The sequence below is a fragment of the Tupaia chinensis genome, unplaced genomic scaffold (assembly GCF_000334495.1).
Source record: "Tupaia chinensis unplaced genomic scaffold, TupChi_1.0 Scaffold000362_1, whole genome shotgun sequence".
Lineage (NCBI taxonomy): Eukaryota > Metazoa > Chordata > Mammalia > Scandentia > Tupaiidae > Tupaia > Tupaia belangeri.
In genome coordinates, this window is record NW_006159859.1 from 4,492,711 (window position 1) to 4,510,220 (window position 17,510).

The 17,510-nt window shown below is 36.2% G+C and overlaps 1 protein-coding gene across 5 annotated transcripts in view; it reads left to right on the forward strand.

The window, feature by feature from the left end:
- The window catches only part of ADAD1 (adenosine deaminase domain containing 1), a 155,110-nt gene that overhangs the window by 52,389 nt on the left and 85,211 nt on the right, over positions 1-17,510 (forward strand). For all 5 annotated transcript variants that reach the window (XM_027773679.1, XM_006153126.3, XM_006153125.3 and 2 more), the window contains exon 13: positions 6,133-6,320. In XM_027773679.1, coding sequence (XP_027629480.1) covers positions 6,133-6,275 — 143 coding nt within the window. In that variant the 3' untranslated portion in view covers positions 6,276-6,320. Of the gene's footprint in view, positions 1-6,132; positions 6,321-17,510 lie in introns of those variants that run through there.

The following is a 17,510-nucleotide window of genomic DNA, read 5'->3' on the forward strand; positions in this document are numbered from 1 at the left end:
ATATTTTCAAAGGCTCTACCTGTGTGGCAAAAAAGCATTACCTTTATTTTTCCTCTTCTGATGACTCTTTGGAATTTCTTTAAACCCCCATAAACTGACTGAATTGGATGTAGGTGAAATCCCTCTTGGTTACATTAGCCCACACTTAGGTGGCAGTTGTACAACACCTTCTGTATGAAACAAATTTTCCTCCTTTCTTTAAGGGGGTGGGGATACCAAAGTAACTCATGAAAATTTTCTCTTTGTCATAAAACTATGCTGACATGTGAGCAGCATGTGGTGGTGGACAAGAGCCAGATTAAATAGATGAAAAGAATAAGTTTTTAGATTTGTTGATTAAACAGGAAGAATATTGGTTTCCTGTTTCAGGACGTTTTTACCTTTTTGTCTACATGATAAGCTAATTGCATACAGTAGTTCTTACACGATCAGCTAGAGAAATGATTAAGCTTAGAATGTATAAAATGCCTTTTGAGCTTGAGGTATTGTTTTATGCTGTTTCTGTATCTGTTTACATCTCTTTATGTCTGTTATACTTTTTTTTTTTTTTTTTTTTTTTTTTTTTTTTTTTTTTTTTAGGGTATGATGTGTAACAAACAAACACTCAGTTAAAAGGCTTGCATCCAAAGATATTGGTGCTCAGTTTATAACAGACTTTATATGTTTCATATATAAACCAGCCCATGTTTCTAGTTTTTATGTTTTCACCTCTTTAATAGATTTGGATTTATCCTCCAAGGACCTGGGACACTTTGCTTGTAATAATAGTAGTTATGAAATGTGATCAGATTCGTATTTTTTGGGTGGTGGATTGGGTAGGACACAGGGTATGTATTCATTTGTCCTTAGAATGATAGAATATAGCAATTGGCTAAATTATGTTATTTGTATACTCCTAATTTAACCTGGGGAGAATTGAGGAGATTTCTTCTCAAAGAGGTTGCTTATAGTGCCTCCATTTTTACTGCCATACTCATTTCTCATCTGATCTTTAAACAGACATTTAGCACATATGAAGCTCTCAGGTATTCAGAGAGGGAGAAAGGAAAAGATAACAATGCAAGCATAGTCTTACTTAAACATTACAACGACTCTATGAAGTGATGGTTCCCATTTTGTAGGTTAGAAAACTGAGGCTCAGAGAAGCTAAGTATTTCGTTTTAGGTTGGTAGCCCTCAATGCCAATAAGAGACAAAACAAGGATTTGTAAGTAACCAGGATGTTCTGAGTCCGAACTTCACTCTCTCACTACTTTGTATTTTTTGTTGAAGAATCTAATGTATAATAGGAAAGATGTATGTAGATACATGTAATTCTGGGAAAAGGGTGATTTCTGCCTCAAGAAAGTTGGATATAAAGAATTTCGAAGAGGGGACAATTACTTTAAATTAGATTTTGATAATGGGGGTTAGGCAGGAAGAATTAAATATTATTCTAAGTAACATTGACTTGTAATCAAAATGACAAAAACAGAGAACACGGTTCAGTAACACCTATACATACATTAGACTTTATTCTGGATATAAAACATATTTTAAATATAAAACATCTTCCTAAAATTTTAAAATAAGCATTACTGTTTCTCGGGTAGGAAAAAAAAAAAAGGACAATCTAGATTAGGGACAAATCTCATGACCTTTCTTTTTGTTACTAAAAATGCAAACTTTCTACCTTTTAAATCAAAACCACAATGTTAGCACTGTTATAAAAAGGGGAGGTTATTTGGCAATCTGTGTGTTGACTTTATTATGATTGTTTCGCTTCTCTAAAAACTTTTAGGAAGATCATACAGTGGCAGAGGAGTAAAATGGACATTCGCGACACTGACCCACATGGAACGTTCACATTTAGAGCCTCCCTGAATACACTGGGTACCTGCACGCCAGGATGAGGACTGGCCGAAGCTGGGGCTGGATCCTGGCATCAGGACCCTTTTGAGGAGTGCTGTTATCTCTGTTTTGCTCACTCATGGAAAAAACTAATGAAGGCATGAATTAATGAATGACTTTTAGAATGTCATTCCAGCGTCATTATTCAGACATTTACCTTTCCAGAATGGAAGAATTTAAACCCACACATTTTCCTGTGTGGGGGCTTTTCCAATGAGGCCTTTGATGTTCTCACAGTCTTGATATTTATATTTTTCCAGCTATTTCCATTAGAAAATGGGCAGTCTATGGCTGTATTTCTGAGGCCCTGAACAAAATCGAGTCCCTAGGTTATCCTCCTTACCGTCTAACAGGCACCATTACAGAAGTTATACTTTCCTCCGTGAAGTACTTGGGGAGAAAGTTACCATGCACTGTGGTCACTTTCACTTTTCTAAGACATCTGACACATCAGCTGACTTTTCTGGCTAAAGTGGTAGACTGCTAACTACCATGTGTCACACCCTCTACTCCTTTTACTATGCAAAATTTTGCTGTTCAACAAAAGTTTTAGCATTATTTGTGACTCAGCCCCCATGACTCAAGGGTAGCCTAAGTCCTTTAAAAAGGGTTGCCCCTGTCACTGAGGCTACCTACGAAAGAGGTGGGCCAGTCTGCTGCATATACTGTCCATCTATCACAGCTGCTTTTAAGGACTCCATCCTCAGGGGAATTTCTTCTTTCTGACCCTTTCAATTGGTCTGGACCTTGAAACGTATTAATGCATCTCTTGTCAGTTTCGCTAATGGCCTCTTGGCTTTTCCTCCCCCTTTGAAATTTGGACATACTGTTGGGTAATCTCTACACCATCCAGAGAGAATTCAGCTGGCAGTTCTGTATTTCCCATGAAAATCTGTATTTCTCCAGGCAGAGGTTGGTGACCTGTTTTGTCTCTATCAGACCTATCGTTCTCCACAACGTAATACCACTTCCATAAACCTGTCTTTGATCACAGTTAAGTCTTCATTGTGCATGCTCACTTTTCCAGCTGGTAAACTTAATTATATTCATAATGTTTTGGGATAAAAGAATTATTCCCTTGGCACTTTTAATTTTACAAAGTGTTTTAAAATTATTTCTTTGAGTCACATTTTACTTATAAGAAATAGGATGTCTGCAAAGGTTCAGTGACTTGCTCAGAATCACTATTTCTAACTAGTGAAGTTAGAATGAAAACTCAAGTCCTCCCCACCCATCATAATCTCATCTATTTCCTATGTAAAATAGCAGTGCTAAATTCTAGGCCCATTAGCCTTCACACAGTAGGTTAAATTAGATTGTGCCTTCTACTCTGCCTCATTTTGTCTGTGATAGCTAATAGTCAGGAAAAGAATCACCCACCTTCATGTAAACAACACTTAGAGAAACTTCAGGATTTTTTTTTAAATTTATGTTTAACCACTGTACATCTTTATAGTATATGATATGTATTCTCAAAGCATAAATACATTGCACGTCAAGCAAGTAAAACATACTACCATACACAATAACTTGTAGCAGCTGAATTCACACAGCAGCTACAAAAGCTGGATTCTGCTCATGGTTTAGAATCTCTTTCTGGGGTTTTTAGAAAAGTACTAGAGCCCTTGATGTTTCCTAAAATTTCTCCCACCTCCAAAGTAAAGAAAAGACTACATCCACTGTGGATTTCAGCTGCATTATGCTATAAGGAGTGCAGTGCTCTAAGGCTGATGTGGACGTACTGCACTAGCTGCACTGGCAGCCAAAACACCTCACTACTTAAATGTGAAGAGAATGGGAGTATCTTCAAACCCTATGGAAATTTACTTTTTGTATAAATAAGAGACCTCTATGACAAATCACACAGCAGTTGCTAGAGGTAGAATACGAAAGTCTTCTGACAGTAATAGTAATAAATTTGCAAAGTACTTCAAGTTTATAAAGTACTTTCACATCAATTTACCTCATTCATTTCACCTCCCCTTCCCAGAGTGATGGCTACACCACAAAAGGGTTGCCCCTGTCACTGAGGCTACCTACGAAAGAGGTGGGCCAGTCTGCTGCATATACTGTCCATCTATCACAGCTGCTTTTAAGGACTCCATCCTCAGGGGAATTTCTTCTTTCTGACCCTTTCAATTGGTCTGGACCTTGAAACGTATTAATGCATCTCTTGTCAGTTTCGCTAATGGCCTCTTGGCTTTTCCTCCCCCTTTGAAATTTGGACATACTGTTGGGTAATCTCTACACCATCCAGAGAGAATTCAGCTGGCAGTTCTGTATTTCCCATGAAAATCTGTATTTCTCCAGGCAGAGGTTGGTGACCTGTTTTGTCTCTATCAGACCTATCGTTCTCCACAACGTAATACCACTTCCATAAACCTGTCTTTGATCACAGTTAAGTCTTCATTGTGCATGCTCACTTTTCCAGCTGGTAAACTTAATTATATTCATAATGTTTTGGGATAAAAGAATTATTCCCTTGGCACTTTTAATTTTACAAAGTGTTTTAAAATTATTTCTTTGAGTCACATTTTACTTATAAGAAATAGGATGTCTGCAAAGGTTCAGTGACTTGCTCAGAATCACTATTTCTAACTAGTGAAGTTAGAATGAAAACTCAAGTCCTCCCCACCCATCATAATCTCATCTATTTCCTATGTAAAATAGCAGTGCTAAATTCTAGGCCCATTAGCCTTCACACAGTAGGTTAAATTAGATTGTGCCTTCTACTCTGCCTCATTTTGTCTGTGATAGCTAATAGTCAGGAAAAGAATCACCCACCTTCATGTAAACAACACTTAGAGAAACTTCAGGATTTTTTTTTAAATTTATGTTTAACCACTGTACATCTTTATAGTATATGATATGTATTCTCAAAGCATAAATACATTGCACGTCAAGCAAGTAAAACATACTACCATACACAATAACTTGTAGCAGCTGAATTCACACAGCAGCTACAAAAGCTGGATTCTGCTCATGGTTTAGAATCTCTTTCTGGGGTTTTTAGAAAAGTACTAGAGCCCTTGATGTTTCCTAAAATTTCTCCCACCTCCAAAGTAAAGAAAAGACTACATCCACTGTGGATTTCAGCTGCATTATGCTATAAGGAGTGCAGTGCTCTAAGGCTGATGTGGACGTACTGCACTAGCTGCACTGGCAGCCAAAACACCTCACTACTTAAATGTGAAGAGAATGGGAGTATCTTCAAACCCTATGGAAATTTACTTTTTGTATAAATAAGAGACCTCTATGACAAATCACACAGCAGTTGCTAGAGGTAGAATACGAAAGTCTTCTGACAGTAATAGTAATAAATTTGCAAAGTACTTCAAGTTTATAAAGTACTTTCACATCAATTTACCTCATTCATTTCACCTCCCCTTCCCAGAGTGATGGCTACACCACAATCCCTTCTTTATTCCCCTCTCAGGATTTTCGGCAGTATGTACATTTGCCTAGCATGATTTTCTAGCTGCCTGATCTGAGACTCAAATCACAGTTGGTCATGTGGGAGTCCTGCGCCTTAACCACCACATCCCTCCATCCCATTTCACACCTTTTAATCTCATTTCATGGCAAAATAGTAAAGAAAGAAACAGATTATATAGCTACATTTATTTTATACAGCCAGAACTTTACTTCCTTCATATGTTAATAATTTAACATTACAACTTACAGATAAATATTAGCTTTCTCTCTGCCAAGAGAAACACTTTTATTAACATTTTGTACAGCTAAAATTATTATGCATTGTCAATTAAGCTTCTATACATCTAAGTGTTTTTCTTGCTTAACCTTGTTCCTAAGTTCTCTGTTCGGAGTTATTCTTCTCCTACAGTGGTTTTGAATGTGCCATTGACAGAAAGTCCATCTAAAGAGGGGGGAATGACCAAACCACAATCCTTTCTTTTCCATTCTCCTCTCGGAATCTTGAACATGCGTGCATATGTGCCCGGTGTTGAGTTTTAAGTTTCCAGGTCCAGGGCTCAAATCACTGTTGACTATGTGGGAGTCCAGCCATATAACCATTATGCCATCTGCTGATCCCTTAAATAATATATATTTTAAAGATTCTAGCTTGATATTTTAAAATTTATAACATACCATCTAATTATAAAATACATATTCATTATAGAAAATTTGAGAAATGCAGATAAGCTAAAAAATTTTTAAAAATCAACTGTAATATTACTAGATAGAAACCATTGTTAATATATTTCACTTTACACTTCTGCAGATCAAGGCAAAAAAAATATAGAAGACAGTAATGCTAGAGAAGAGGAGAAACTCAAGCAAATCAACACACCTTTGAAGACCCACTCATGCTACCCATGGAGATGGGATGAGGAACCAGCCTCTACAAATATGATGCATCTGTAGCTCCTGTTACTAGGAAGAGAGGAAAGGCTTTCCCATCACCTCATGGTAAGTGTACTTTTTATTCCAGTAGACCTTCCAGAAATAGATACATAGGTGTTTAATTTTAGAGTTATGTTTGCCTCATATATAATGGTTTTTTTAAATTTGTAAATATGTACTTCATTTTTTAAAAAATGCATGGTAGAGCATATGCACGTATGCATGCAAGAGAGAGAAAAAGAAAGTTACCCTGCACAGGGCTCGGTCACACTACAGTTCTCTTCCTCTAGTCCTCCAGCCCACCTCGATCCTAGGCACAAGTGCAAGTGCCTGGCACATTTTCAGGCCCACAGTGCTAGGGATTGAACCCATACTCATCATGTGGCTTCCAACTCCGCAGGCTAGCATGCTATCAGTATGCCACAGGGGCTAGGACATGCACCTCCTTCTGAATTCTCTTGCTTGTCATTGACCAAGCTATTGGGCACACACCTCCGGACTCCTTACTTGAAGATGATAGGATTCTTGTAGAGTTTATTTCATGCCTTAGACCAAGATTGTCTGCAGACAAACCTGCCCAGACCTCTGTACTTGATGGGGTTGGATCTTCTGCTTCCCACACCTTAGACTAGTAGAGTCGAGTCAGATTACTTGACATCAGTTCTCAATAAGCCTGACTTGTGAGTACAGTTGTTGAATGCTGTAGAGAAGACAGCAAGTAAACATGCCCTGAAGCCACAGGTAGATTATGGCACCTAGACCCCGTTGGGAGTATTGTCTCCCTCTTGAGCTTGTTCATGGAAGAAATAAGTAAACTTTAAATAATAATAATAATAAATGAAGCATACCAAAAAGTCCAATTATGTCTAATATCTCTTATTTCTTAAGAAGAGGGAGGAAACCCCACGTATAACCCAGGGGCCATCTCAGAGGCACACTAGATGTTGGAGGTGTAATGGACAGTCTTCCAATGGACAGTCTTACATTTTTGTTATTCTGAATATGGTAACATCATGAAGGCAACACCATGAACTCTTGGAGAAAAATACTTATTCTGTTGAGATGTGAATATAGTCTCTAAAAGAAGGAGTAATTACTCAGCATGGCTGCTTGTTGAACCAGAGCAATCATGAAATGTTTTAGATATAGCAGTAGGCAAAAAAATAATGCTTAACAATTTTACTTTCTCTTGAAGTGAGGAATTGTTAATGTTATATTTATATATTCAATGACTGTATAACATTACAACATGCAAAATGAATTTTCCCACCATGAATGCACTGCATATTAGTCCAGTAAAAGATACTATCAGACATGTTATCATCAATAGATAATTTTCCATTTTTATGTCCCTTAAACGTTTTACTTCTTTCTTTTTTCTCTTGATTCCCTTCTTCTCTCTCTCTCCCATTTCTCACTCTCCTCCCACACTGTCTCTAGTATCCACAATTGTTCTCTATGCTTTCATATCTTCCAGTCTTTCAATTTCTGCCATAGGGTGTGGACATTCAGTATATATTGAGTGGGGATTTCCAGTGCCTTTCTTTCATAGTCTGATTTGCTTTGCTTAGCAGTAAATCTTCTATATTTGTCCAATTTCTATCAAATGCCAGGATCTTGTTGTTTTTTGACTGAGTAGTACTCCATAGTTATATGTTTCACACTTTTCCAATCTATTCATTTGTTCATGGACATTTGGGTTGGTTCTGTGTCTTGGCAACTGTGAATATGTGCAATAATTTAATATGTCTTAGCAATAAACATGTGCAAGTGTTTTTCCAACCAAGTGTATTCCTGTCCTTTGGGTAGATACCCAGGGATGGAACTGCTGGATCATATGATAGATCTGTTTGTAGGTCTTTGAGGAGCCTCCATATTGTTCTTCACAATGGCTATATTAATTTGCATTCCCACCAAAAGCGTAGGACAGTTCCCTTTTCACCACAGCCTTACCAGCACTTACCATTTTAAATTTTTTTCTTTTTTTTTTTTTTAGAGAGAGATTTCTGCTATAGGGTACATGCACTCACCAGCGAGACAGACAGAAAGCAAGAAATCACCCCCCAGGAGCAATGGCCGTGCCACAATTCCTTCTCTATTTTTCGCTCGGGATTTTGGGCATGTGCGCACACAAGCCTAGTGTGAGTTTTAAGCTGCCGGATCCGGGAGTTGAATAGTTGACTACATGTGAGTCTAGCAACATAATCATTACACCATCTTCTGGTCCCTCATTTTTAATTTTTTAATCTTAGCCATTGTGAGTGGGGTTAGGTGGTATCTCATTGTGGTTTTGGTTTGCATCTTTCTATGATAAGGATTGTTGAACATTCTTTTCATAGGCTTTTTGGCTGGCTGTGTGTCTTCTTTAGAGTTGTCTGTTCAGCTTATTTAATTGGGTTTACCTTTTTTTTAGGAGGGAGGGCATAAAACTGCTTGAGTTCCCAGTATATTCTGGTTATCAGTCCCTTATCTGAGGTATAACTTGTGAATATATTTTCCCAGTCTGAGAGTTGCTGATTCACTCAAAATATTGTTTCTTTTGCTGTGCAGAAGCTTTTAAACCTGATATAGTCCTACCTATCTATTTTTGGGATCATTGCCTGTGCTTGGGTCTCTTATTTAAGAAGTCTTTGTCTACTCTGATGTCTCCAAGAATTTCCCTTGTGTTATCCCTCAGTAATTTTATTTAAAAGAATCGATGAGCATGATGGGAGACAGCATGAACGTGCAAAATAAAATTCTTGAGAATTTGAAGTGAATGTACTGGGAGACAAAAAAAAAAAAATAGCCCATCTTTTCTGTGTACAATATGCGCAAGAGGAAGAATAAAGTTCTGTTGCTAAGCAAACCAAACCACAGTGAGATACTTCTTCATGTGCCTGGCATGAATTTAAGCCACCAGGTCTGGGACTCAAACCACAGTTGACTACATGAGAATTCAATGACATAACCCTTATGCCAACTGCTGGTCCTATAGCAGCATTATCCTTAATAAACAGAGTAGAAGCAACCCAAATTCTCATTAGCTGTTGAATGGATAAATTAAATGTGATATTACCATACAATGGAATACTTCGTGGCAAGAAAATGACCAAAGCACTGATATTTTCTACAGCAAATATGAACCTTAAAAACATTATGCTGAAAGAGGTTGATCACAAAAGGTCAGATATCATATGATTACATTTATATAAGATGCCTTAAATAAGCAAATCCATAGTGTCAGAAAGTAAATTAGTGGTTTCCAGGGATTAGGGGAAAGGGAGAATTGGGAGTGACTGGTAATGGGTATGAGGTTTCTTTTTGGGGAGATGAAATGTTCTAAAATTTAATATTAACAATGGCTGTACAAATCTGAGAATATTTTTAAAAAACCACTTAGGGGACCAGCAGATGGTATAATGGTTATGTCACTGGACTCTCATGTAGTTGACTGTGGTTCAAGTCCGAGACCTACTGCTTAAAACTCATGCTGGGATGTGTGCCCAAAATCCCAAGAAAAGAATGGAGGAGAAGGGACTGTAGCGCGGCCAACCCCCCAGGGGGTTATTTCTCACTTTCTATCTCTCTGGTGAGCACATACACCCTATAGCAAAAATCTCCCTAAACAAAACAAAACAAAACAAAACAAAAACAAAAAATTTAGTTGTGCACTCACATGGTATATAAATTATATCTCAAAGCTGTTTAATATTTTCTAGCTTCACAGCTGTAGTTTGAATATATGCCATGTGATTTTAGTTTATAGCCATAATGAAATAAATATATATCTCAAAATGCAGGTAGATTTATCTCTAAATATTTAATATATAACCAGTGCATATAAAACATTGTATTGTTACAATTAACATAAAAATACATAAAAATTGAATTATTATAATTAACAAGAATGAAATAAACAGGTAACAATTTTAGGTCGTCTCCATTGTTAATTAATAAAGGATACTACGTGGCATTTAATTACTATTTCTGATGCTGGTTATCTTCTAATTAGGTCACAAACATTAGGTAACAAAAAGTGTTAACACTTTTTCTTGGAGTAATAAATGAAAATGGCATCTTTCAACATACAATTAGGTCTGAATGCTTGAAAAATATTTCTTAAGATAAGTAACTATACTAACAAGTACTGTATAAATGTGGCAATAGTTGAAGAAAAGAAGAATGCCCAAAAAAGTACATGATGCCTATAAATAACCAGGCCTAGCTTATACTTAATATTAGGTAGCAAGTTAACAGCTCTGTGTGTGCTTCTGGCTTGGATATTAAATAGCAGAGCATGGCAGAAAAAGCAGAAAACCTAGGTCAGAGGATTCATATGATAACCTGTAAATGTTAGCCCTTATGGCGATTGTTTGTTTTCTGTTTTAATTAAGCCAACATTTAAAATCGGAAGATTTAACCTAAAAGACTGATTGCTTGGAAACTCTGAAGGTGCAACAGCATTAAAGCCACTTGCTGAAACAGGGAATGTGCTGCCCTCTTTTTGTTCCCTTACACAGTAGTTACCTGTGCACATACAGCTAGCTACTTTACTCATTATATAATGGTTTTAATGCTAACTGTGAACTTTTCTTATGTGGCCTTACTGTATTAAGTTCCTTCTATATATAATTTTTAGAGAGTTTTTATTATGAAAATGTATTGAATTCTGTCAAATACTTTCTCTGCATCTATTGAAATAATCATAATTTTTATCCTTCATTCTGTTAATGTGTTGCATCACATTGATTTACATACATTGAACCATTTTCATCCCAGAGATAAATCCCACTTGGTCATAGTGTAAGAACCTTTGAATGTGCTGTTTAATTTGCTTGTTGATATTTTGTCAAGGATTTTTACACCCATGTATGTCAGGAAAATTGACCTGTAGTTTTCTTTTCTTGTAGTGTCTTTGTCTGGCTTTGGTGTTATGGTGATGCTGTCCTCATACAATGAGTTCACTGGACTCTTGTTTGGGGAAGAGTTTAAGAAAGTTTTTTTTCTTCTTTCTTTTTTCTTTTTTAAGTGTGTAGAATTCACCTATGAAGCCTTCTGCTCCTGAACTTTTCTTTATTGGGAAGTTTTTGATTACTGATTTAATCTCCTTTATTATTAGTCTGTTCAAGCTTTTAATTTCTTGAAATCAATTTTATATCTTGTATGTTTTTAGGAAGTTAGCCATATATTTTTAGGTTGTCTAACTTGGTGTACAGTTGTTCATAATAGTCCCTATTGATCTATTTTTTTTTATTTTTGTGGCATCAGATTTAGTAATTTAATAATTCTTTCAATTTAATTAACTTATTTGAGTCCTCTTTTTCTCTTGCTTAGTCTGTTGATTTTATTTATCTTTTAATAAAACCAACTCATAGTTTTATGACTTTCTCTGTTGTTTCTTATTTATATCTGCTCTGATCTTTATTATTTTCATATTTCTGCCAACTTTGGGCTTAGTTTGTTCTTTTTCTAGTTTATTGAGATATAAAGTTAGGTTGTTTACTTGAGATCTTTTATTCTTTTTTTTTAATCATCGGGGAACATGTACTTGCACACTAGTGCACCCATGAGACAGAGAGAGAAAAAGAAGAAAGCATCCCTCAGTGGGGCATGGTTACACCCCAGTCCTTTTTCCTGCATCCCTTCTCCCTAAGCATGCATGCATAATCAGTGTGTTTATTCAGACACCAGGGCCAGTATTCAAAATGTGCTTGGCAGTGGGATCTAGCTCCCTTAACTACTATGCTATAGGGCTAGCCATTTCTTCTGCCTCTCCATCTTTAAATTGCCAAAGGGCATGTGTACTCACCAAAGAGAGACACAAAGAGAGGGAAAGTGAGAAGGTACCCCTCCCTCCTATGGTGGATGGTCGTGCCACAATCTTTTCTCCTCCATTTCTCTCTCCCTTAGGGTTTTTGGTATGTTTTTCAAGCAACCAAGTCCAGGACTTGAACCATCATTTGGCTATGTGGGATCTAGCCACCTTACCCACTACACCATTGGCTGACCTCATTTCTTCTTTATTAATGTAGGCTTTATCTCTATAAATTTCCCTCTTATTATTGCCTGTGCCAGATCTCATACATTTTAGAATGTGTGTGTTCGTTTTCATTTTTCTCAAGATATTTTCTAATTTCTCTTTTGATTTTTTTCATTAACCCAATGGTGGTAGTAGGATATATTGCTTAATTTCCACATATTTGTAATTTTTCCCTTTTTCTATGGTAATTAATTTCTAGTTTCATTCTATTCAGAAAGGATACTTGGAATTATTTTAATCTTCTCTCTCTCTCTTTTTCTTTTTCTTTTCTTTTTAGAAACAGAGATTGTTTTGCTGTAGGGCATGTGTGCTCACTGAACAGACAGAGACGGTAAGACAGAAAGTGATAAATCATCCCTCAGTGGGGATGGCCACACCATAATCCTTTCTCCTCCATTCTCCTCTTGGGATTTTGGGGATGCACTCATATGTGCCTGGTGTGAATTTAAAGACACCGGGTCCAGGACTTGAACCACAGTCAACTACATGGGAGTCCACCGATATAACCACTATACATCTGCTGGTCCCAGTCTTCTCTCTCTCTCTCTCTCTCTCTCTCTCTCTTTTAATTGTCCAAGAGTGTCTGTGCTTGCCAGAGAAAGAGATAGAGAGAAGCATCCCCCAGTGGGGCATGGTCATACCACAATCATTTTTTTCCCTACTTCATCTCATAAGGATGTGGGACACATACATACATGTACCCTGAATGTTTTATAAACCACTTGGACCAGGATTCAAACTACAGTTGGCCATGTGGGATCAGGCTTTTCTATGCATAGCGCTTAACACTGCAGAATGGGGTCAGCCTGATTTTAATGTTGGTACGTTAAGACTTGGTTTGTGACTTAGCATGTGATCTCTCCTGGAGATCGTTCCTTATGCACTTGAGAAGAAAGTGAATTCTGCTGCAGTGTTCTATATATGTTTATTAGGTCTGTTGTTCTATAATGTTGTTGCAGTCTGATTTTCATAATTGATTTTTCCATTTGGATAAACTATTCATTATAGCAAGTGGGTATTGAAGACTACAATTATTATTGGATTGCTGTCTGTTACTCCCTTTAGTCCCGTCAACGTTTGCTTCATATGTTTAGGTAGTCTGATCTGGGGTTCATATATATATATATATATATATTTAGAGTTGTTATATCCTCTTAATGACTTGACACCTTCATCACTTTGTAATGACCTTATTTGTCTCTTTTGACAATTTTTAGACTTAAACTCTATTATTTCTGATATACATATGGCCCTCTTGATCCCTGTTGGTTATCATTTGCATGAATATCTCTTTTGTCACTCTACTCTCAGCCTGTGTGTGTTTGTAAACCTAAAATGAGTCACTTACAGACAGCATACAGTTGGATTTTTTTCTTCCTTCGTCTGATCAGCCACTCTTCTTTTGATTGATGAGTTTAATCCACTTAAAGTTAAAGTAATTATGGATAATTTAGGACTTACTATTAACATTTTGTTTATTGTTTTCTGATTGTTTTTAGTGCCTTGTTTTCTTTGTTCCTGTTTTTTTCTGTCTTCCCTTGTGATTTGACTATTTTTCTTAGTTGTATGCTTTGATTCCTTTCTCTTTATCATTTGTATATTTACTACATGTTTTTTTCCTTTGGGGTTACCAAGAAACTTAAGTCTATATAAAGAATTTTATAGTTATGACAGTATTTTAAGATGATAAGTTAACTTTGACCACAAGCAAAATTTTTTCCTCCCCCCCATGTTTAATGTTATTGATGTCACAAGTACATATTTTATATATTGTGTATCCATTAACAGTTATTGCTATAATTAGTTTTAGTACTTTTCTTTAAAATTTTATACAACAGTTAAAAAATTACTTATAAATCACCATTACAACATAGACTATTCCAAATTCAACCCAATTCTTACTTACCTTTACAGCAAATTTTATATTTTTATGGGTTTTTATGCTTTTAGTTAAGATCCCTTCATTTCAGCATCCCTTCATTTCAGCTTGAAGAATTCCCTTTAAATTTTCTTGTAAGGCTGGTGTTAGCAAAATCACTATTTTTGGTGTTTTTTTTTTTTTTTCATAAAAGTCTATATCTTTTTTTTTTTTTAGGACTGTTTTGCCTTTAGTACAGCATTTTTGATGGCAGTTTTTTTTTTTCTTTCAGCACATTGAATATATATCATTCCATTGTTTCCTGTCCTGAAAGGATTTTGCTGAGAAGTCTATTGAAAACTTATAATCATTCTCTTGGATGTGGTTAATCTCCTTTCTTTTGATACTTCCAAAATTTCTTCTTTATCTTTGACTTGTTACAACTAATTATATATTTTTGACAACTAATTATATTGTGCATCAGTGTAGACCTCTTCATGTTAAACCTATTTTGGGTTATATGGGCTTCAAGAATCTGAATTTTCTTTTCTGTCTCTTATAGTAAAATTCCAGCCATTATTTCTTTAAATAAACTTTTGTTACATTTTCTCTTTCTCATCTTCTATTGAGACCATCATAATATTTATATCAATTTACTTGATGGTATCCCATAGGTTCCATAGACCTTTCTCACTCTTTTTAATCTTTTTTCTTTTTATTTCTCCAACTGTGTAATTTCAAATGGTTGATTTTTTTCCTCTTCATGATTGAGTCTGCTGTTGAAGTTCTCTCTATTGAATTTTTCAGTTCAGTCATTGTATTCTTTAGCTCTAGGATTTCTGTTTAATTCTTTTTACAATTTCTTTGTTGAAATTCTTATTTCTTTTTTATTTGTATTTCTGCTTTTGTTTAGTTGTCTATTTTCTCTTGTAGTTTGCTGAACATCTTGAAGACTTACTTTAAATTTTTTAAAGTAATTTGTATATCTCCATTACCATAGGTTGGTTACTGCAGCTTCTTTTTTGTTTCTTCGATAGTATCATGTTTCCCCAAATCTTTTGGTGCTTTATAGCTTTGCTTTGACGCCGATATATTTGAAGAAGTAGTCAGTCATCACCTCTTTGAGTCTTAATAATGGCTTTGTCAAGAAAAGGCCCTGGGAACCAGCAGTTAGCGTAATGGCTATGTCGCTGGACTCCCACGTAGTCGACCGCGGTTCGTGTCCCGGACCCGGTGGCTTAAAACTCACGCCGGGCACGTGTGCGTGCGTGCCCAAGATCCCGAGAGGAGAATGGAGGAGAAGGGATTGCGGCGTGACCATCCCCCCTGGGGGGTGATTTCTCGCTTTCTGTCTCTATGTCTCTCTCTGTCTGTCTGGCGAGCGCATGCACCCTACAGTGAAAATCCCTCCAAAAAAAAGGAAAGAAAAAAAAAGAAAAGGCCCTAAGCAGTCATCCAGCCAGAGTTTCTAGGCCAGCTGGCTCCATGGGTGGGTATCTGCCTATCTGCCTGAGTCCACAAGTGGCCAAGTCTGCTGCCAGGGTTGGCAGGTGGGCCAGGTCTGGGATCCCCAGGTTGGTCTGGTTCCAGGTCTGAAGACTGACTTTCTCATAACTTATAATAAAATATTTACTTGTTTTTATTCATTTAATGTTCACCATAAAGATTGTAAACTTCAAGGAGACAGGGCTATCTCTTTTATTGGGTACTGATATTTAGCTCCTACAAATTCCTTCCTGAATAGGAATTAAGGATAATAGTAGTCAATTCTTTTGTCAAAATTTCCTCAATAAGAATATCTAGTGAACAGGGTCTTAAGAAACAAGTGAGTGATGACCTCATTCAGAGATGATGTTAAGTTAGGAGAGAAAGTGAGCCTTTAAAAATGTTTTTAAAATGTTTTATTAGAGATCATTTGATAAGTGTGAAGTAAAAATTTTTAAATATGTTCATAATCACATCACTCACAGACTACTACTGTTAATGATTTAGTGTTAACCTGAAATTTCTTTTCAAATATTATAATTTTGTGAATTCAAATGTAACAAAAGTTTATTATAAAATTTAAAGCACACACACATTTACACAGAGAGAATATATAATTGCCTATATCCCTACTTTCAACATTTAGTGTACTTCTAGTATTTTTTTAGTACAGGTTGAATAGTCCTTATCCAGAATGCTTAGGACCAAAGGTGTTTTAGATTTCAGATGTTGGGAGAAATGTTTCCATATACAGAATAAGATATCTTGGGGATGGGACCCACACCTAAATACAAAATTCATATATGTTTCATATGCAATTTATACATGTAAGTCTGAAGGTAATTTTATGCAATATTTTTGCATTGCATCTCTCTGGCTGTGACCCATCACAAGGTCAGGTATGGAATTTTCTACTTTTGGCATAAGGTTAGTGCTAAAAAAGTTTTGGATTTTGGTGCATTTTAGATTTAAGATTAGGGACACTCAGCCTGTGCAAGGAATAAACATTAAAAAAAAAAAATGGGCCAGCTGGTGAGATGGTGGTTAAGGTCACTAAATCCCACATGGCTAACTGTGCAGTTCAAGTCCTAGATATTGTTACTTAAAAAACACACCAGGCACCTGTGTGTGCATGACCAGAATTCCAAGAGGAGAAATGAGGAAAAGGAATTGCATCATGGCCTCTCACGTATGGGATGCTTTCTCACTTTCTTTCTTTCTCTATCTCTGTCTCTCTCTCCAGTGAGTGCACATGCCCTGTAGCAAATTTAAAGAAAAAAAGAAAATTATCACTACATTGTACATACTGTTTTGTAATCTGGTTTATTCATTTCACTTGTTTTTCAGTGTTACAGAATAGTGTTTTCCTAAGTATGAAGACTCTTCTGAATTCTTCTCACAGAAAATGGTTTCACAATTAAATATAATTAGGAAATAATCCATCTTCTTGGCAATTTGTTTTTATATTACAACTTGAAAATCATTTGTAAAATATTTTGAGAAATATTTACAAAACATCATTTTGTAAGTATTATGTTTTATTATATGGTTGAATCAGATGTATTTAATCACCATTTAACACCATTAGCTACCATGTTTCCAGGCCAGTAATTATTTCTAATTCTCTGTCTCACTCAACCTATCAGTTCCATGTGTGTACTCACTCCTCAAAATACTTTTCCCTTGGCCTACACAGCGTGCCCTGTTGGCAGTTTTCACTTTCTTGTTGCTCCTTCTCAGTTTCCTTTGTTGTTTTCTCCTCATTTTCCAGCTTCCATTTGTGGAAGTGTCCCAGGATTCAAATATTGAATCTCTCCTCTGTGTATCTTCTACATGTACTTGCTGGGAACTTCATCTGTCCCCCTTGGTATAAACCCATGCTCATTTATAA